This window comes from Myotis daubentonii, chromosome 8, assembly GCF_963259705.1.
Source record: "Myotis daubentonii chromosome 8, mMyoDau2.1, whole genome shotgun sequence".
In the NCBI taxonomy this organism is placed as follows: Eukaryota; Metazoa; Chordata; class Mammalia; order Chiroptera; family Vespertilionidae; genus Myotis; species Myotis daubentonii.
The window spans coordinates 44,773,852-44,777,555 of record NC_081847.1 but is presented as its reverse complement, the minus strand read 5'-3'; the positions used below and the strand labels follow the sequence as shown (position 1 = coordinate 44,777,555).

General features: G+C 52.3%; 1 protein-coding gene across 1 annotated transcript; it reads left to right on the top strand.

The window, feature by feature from the left end:
• The first annotated feature begins 204 nt into the window (after positions 1-204).
• Positions 205-3,103, top strand: LOC132239645 (interleukin enhancer-binding factor 3-like). The gene is given in 2 exon segments (XM_059706241.1): positions 205-2,817; positions 2,820-3,103. Coding segments are annotated over 2 exon segments (2,571 nt in total). The 5' UTR covers positions 205-416; the 3' UTR covers positions 2,990-3,103.
• The last annotated feature ends 601 nt before the right edge of the window (positions 3,104-3,704 follow it).

Genomic DNA, 3,704 nt, shown 5'->3' with positions numbered 1-3,704 from the left:
ATAAAAAGCAGAAGCTCTCTGGAGATCCAGACCAGAACTTGGCTGGAGATCCTGGCTAGGCTGCTGATCAACTGAACACTGTCTCCGTGTCCTTCCTTCTTCGCCGACTCCGTCTACGCCTTTGGGAACCCCTGGACCTGCTGGGGTTGGACCCCAACAATTGGGACCTTAACAGGGTTCCCCTAGGCTCCTCCTCCTCTTCTCGCCATTGGAGTTGGACTCAGCAGCCTGGTGTGCACTGCGTGGCTTTTGCAGGAGAGATTCTGGTGAGTTGTGGCAGGCAGTCGGCAGCGTTTGCGGTCGGGGAAGGGACGCTGACAAGATAGCTAAAGTATTGGTAACACCAAGGAAATCTGTCACAATTTGAAAATATAAGCAAAATTTGATTTCCAGACACTACAGAAAAAGAAGTAAAAATGCGTCCATTGCAAATTTTTGTGAATGATGATCGCCTCGTGATGGCAAAACATTCTTCTGTTTATCCAACCCAAGAGGAGCTGGAGGCAGTCCAGAACATGGTGTCCCATACAGAGCGGGCTCTCAAAGCTGTGTCTGACTGGATTGATGAGCGGGAGAAAGGCAGCAGGGAACATGCCGAGTCCAAGAACTTGGGCGTGCCCCCAGAGGATGAGAGCAAAGAAGGGACCGGGGAGCAAAAGATGGAGTATATGACCAGAACCGTGAGGGGTGTAATGCGTGTTGGCCTTGTGGCAAAGGGCCTCCTGCTGAAGGGGGACTTGGACCCGGAGCTGGTGCTGCTATGCAAGGAGAAACCCACAACTGCCCTCCTGGGCAAGGTAGCTGACAACCTGGCCATCCAGCTCGCTGCTGTTACAGAAGATAAGTATGAAATACTCCAATCTGTCGATGATGCTGCGATAGTCATAAAAAACACAAAAGAGCCTCCATTGTCCCTGACTATCCACCTGACATCCCCCGTTGTTAGAGAAGAAATGGAGAAAGTATTAGCTGGAGAAACGCTATCAGTCAACGACCCCCTGGACGTCCTGGACAGGCAGAAATGCCTTGCTGCCTTGGCGTCCCTCCGACACGCCAAGTGGTTCCAGGCCAGAGCCAAAGGGCTGAAGTCTTGTGTTATTGTCATCCGGGTCCTGAGGGACCTGTGCACCCGAGTGCCCACCTGGGGTCCTCTGGGAGGATGGCCCCTTGAGCTTCTCTGTGAAAAGTCCATCGGCACAGCCAACAGACCCATGGGTGCTGGCGAGGCCCTGCGGAGAGTGCTGGAGTGCCTGGCGTCAGGCATCGTGATGCCGGATGGTTCTGGCATTTATGACCCTTGTGAAAAAGAAGCCACTGATGCTATTGGGCATCTAGACAGACAGCAGCGGGAAGATATCACACAGAGTGCGCAGCATGCTTTGCGACTTGCTGCATTTGGACAGCTGCATAAAGTCCTGGGTATGGACCCTCTGCCTTCTAAGATGCCCAAGAAACCAAAGAATGAAAACCCAGTGGACTACACGGTTCAAATCCCCCCCAGTACCACCTACGCCATTACGCCAATGAAACGCCCAATGGAGGAGGATGGAGAGGAAAAGCCTCCCAGCAAAAAGAAGAAGATTCAGAAGAAGGAGGAGAAGGCAGAGCCTCCCCAGGCCATGAATGCCCTGATGAGGCTGAACCAGCTGAAGCCCGGGCTGCAGTACAAACTGGTTTCCCAGGCGGGGCCGGTCCACGCCCCCATCTTCACCATGTCTGTGGAAGTGGATGGCAGCTCATTCGAGGCCTCCGGACCATCCAAAAAGACTGCCAAGCTGCATGTGGCCGTCAAAGTGTTACAGGACATGGGCTTGCCTACCAGTGCTGAAGGCAGAAACTCCAGTAAGGAGGAGGACTCGGCTGAGGAAACTGAGGCCAAACCAGCTGTCATGGCCCCTCCACCTGTGGTAGAAGCCGCTTCGACCCCCACTGCTGCCTTTACTGCGGATCCCACTACCGAGCAGGGGCCGATTCTGACCAAGCATGGCAAGAACCCCGTCATGGAGCTTAATGAGAAGAGGCGTGGCCTCAAGTATGAGCTCATCCCAGAGACTGGAGGCAGCCATGACAAGCGCTTTGTGATGGAGGTCGAGGTAGATGGACAGAAGTTTCAAGGTGCTGGCTCAAATAAAAAGGTGGCAAAAACATATGCTGCCCTTTCTGCGCTAGAAAAGCTATTCCCTGATGCCCCTCTCTCCCTGGAGGCCAATAAGAAGAAGAGAGCACCCGTGCCTGTCAGAGGTGGACTGAAATTTGCTGCTAAGCCACATAACCCTGGTTTTGGCATGGGAGGCCCCATGCACGACGAAGTGCCCCTGCCCCCAAACCTTCGAGGGTGGGAAAGAGGAGGGAGCATCCGTGGTCGAGGTAGAGGAAGAGGATTTGGTGGCGCCAACCATGGAAACTACATGAATGCTGGCGCTGGGTATGGCAGCTATGGGTATGGAGGCAACTTGGCAACAGCTGGCTACAGTCAGTTCTACAGCAATGGAGGGCATTCTGGGAATGCTGGCAGTGGCGGCGGCGGGGGCGGTGGTGGCTCCTCCGGCTACGGCTCCTACTACCAAGGTGACAACTACAGCCCCCCAGTGCCCCCCGGGAAGAAACAGCCACAGGGGGGCCAGCAGAAACCCTCCTGCAGCTCAGGCTACCAGCCCCACCCAAGCCAGCAACAGTCCTACAACCAGAGCCAGTACAGCAACTATGGCCCCCCGCAGGGCAAGCAGAGAGGCTATAGTCACGGCCAAGGAAACTACTACTCCAACTCCTACAGCTACAGTTCAGGCGCGTTGTCGTACAACCCAGGGTCACATGGGGGCTAGGGGGCAGCGGCTCATACCAAGACAAACAGGGAGGCTACTCATCACAATCGAACTACAACTCCCTGGGGCCCAGCCAGAATTACAGCAGCCCTCCCAGCTCTTACCAGTCATCACAGGGAGGCTACGGCTGGAACGCAGACCACAGCATGAACTACCAGTACAGATAAAGCCCTGAGGGTGAAGATTTGTACCTTCTGCACTTACCCCTCCTTGTTGTAAGATTCAGTTTTATGCATCACAGTTAACATGTCTGCGGCCCCTTTGGGTCCCCTTGCCCTACCCTGTCCTGTGACCCGTTCTGTGACCCATATTTAGCCATGTTTGGGACTCCACGTCTTCAGTGGTTTGTTAGTTGCCATTACAACTTTGTCCGAGTAGAGTTTTCTGAGTTCTTACAGTTCAGTATCCCTCTGTCTATTTACAATTGGTGTTAGTGTTAATTCAGTTTGTCTTGAAATAGTTACAGAAGGGATACCTCATCTGTTAATGCTTTTGTGAAGTGAGTTAAGCGAGCTTTCTGTATTTTAATGCTTTAGTGTTTCAGTTTTATAAGTAAAGATTTTATTTTAAAAAACAGTGGGAAAGAGTGGGGTTTTTGTATGTCTGGATCATTCAGGCAGTACATTTGAATTCAGCTTAATGTAGACAAAGAAAACAAGAAAAAAAATGCAGAGGGTTGTACAGCAGCCAAAAGGCATCAGGCCTTCTGTACAATAGCCTCTGCCGACTCAGCCTGGTAAAAGGATACACAAACTAGACAAGAGTTTTACTAAATCTAGTAATGATGTGGAGAAGAGGTTGTGTTTTGTATCTTCCCAGAAGGAGCAGTGCAGACAATTTGGGTACCCGAGCATTATGTGCATCACCACAGTGGACCCAGAG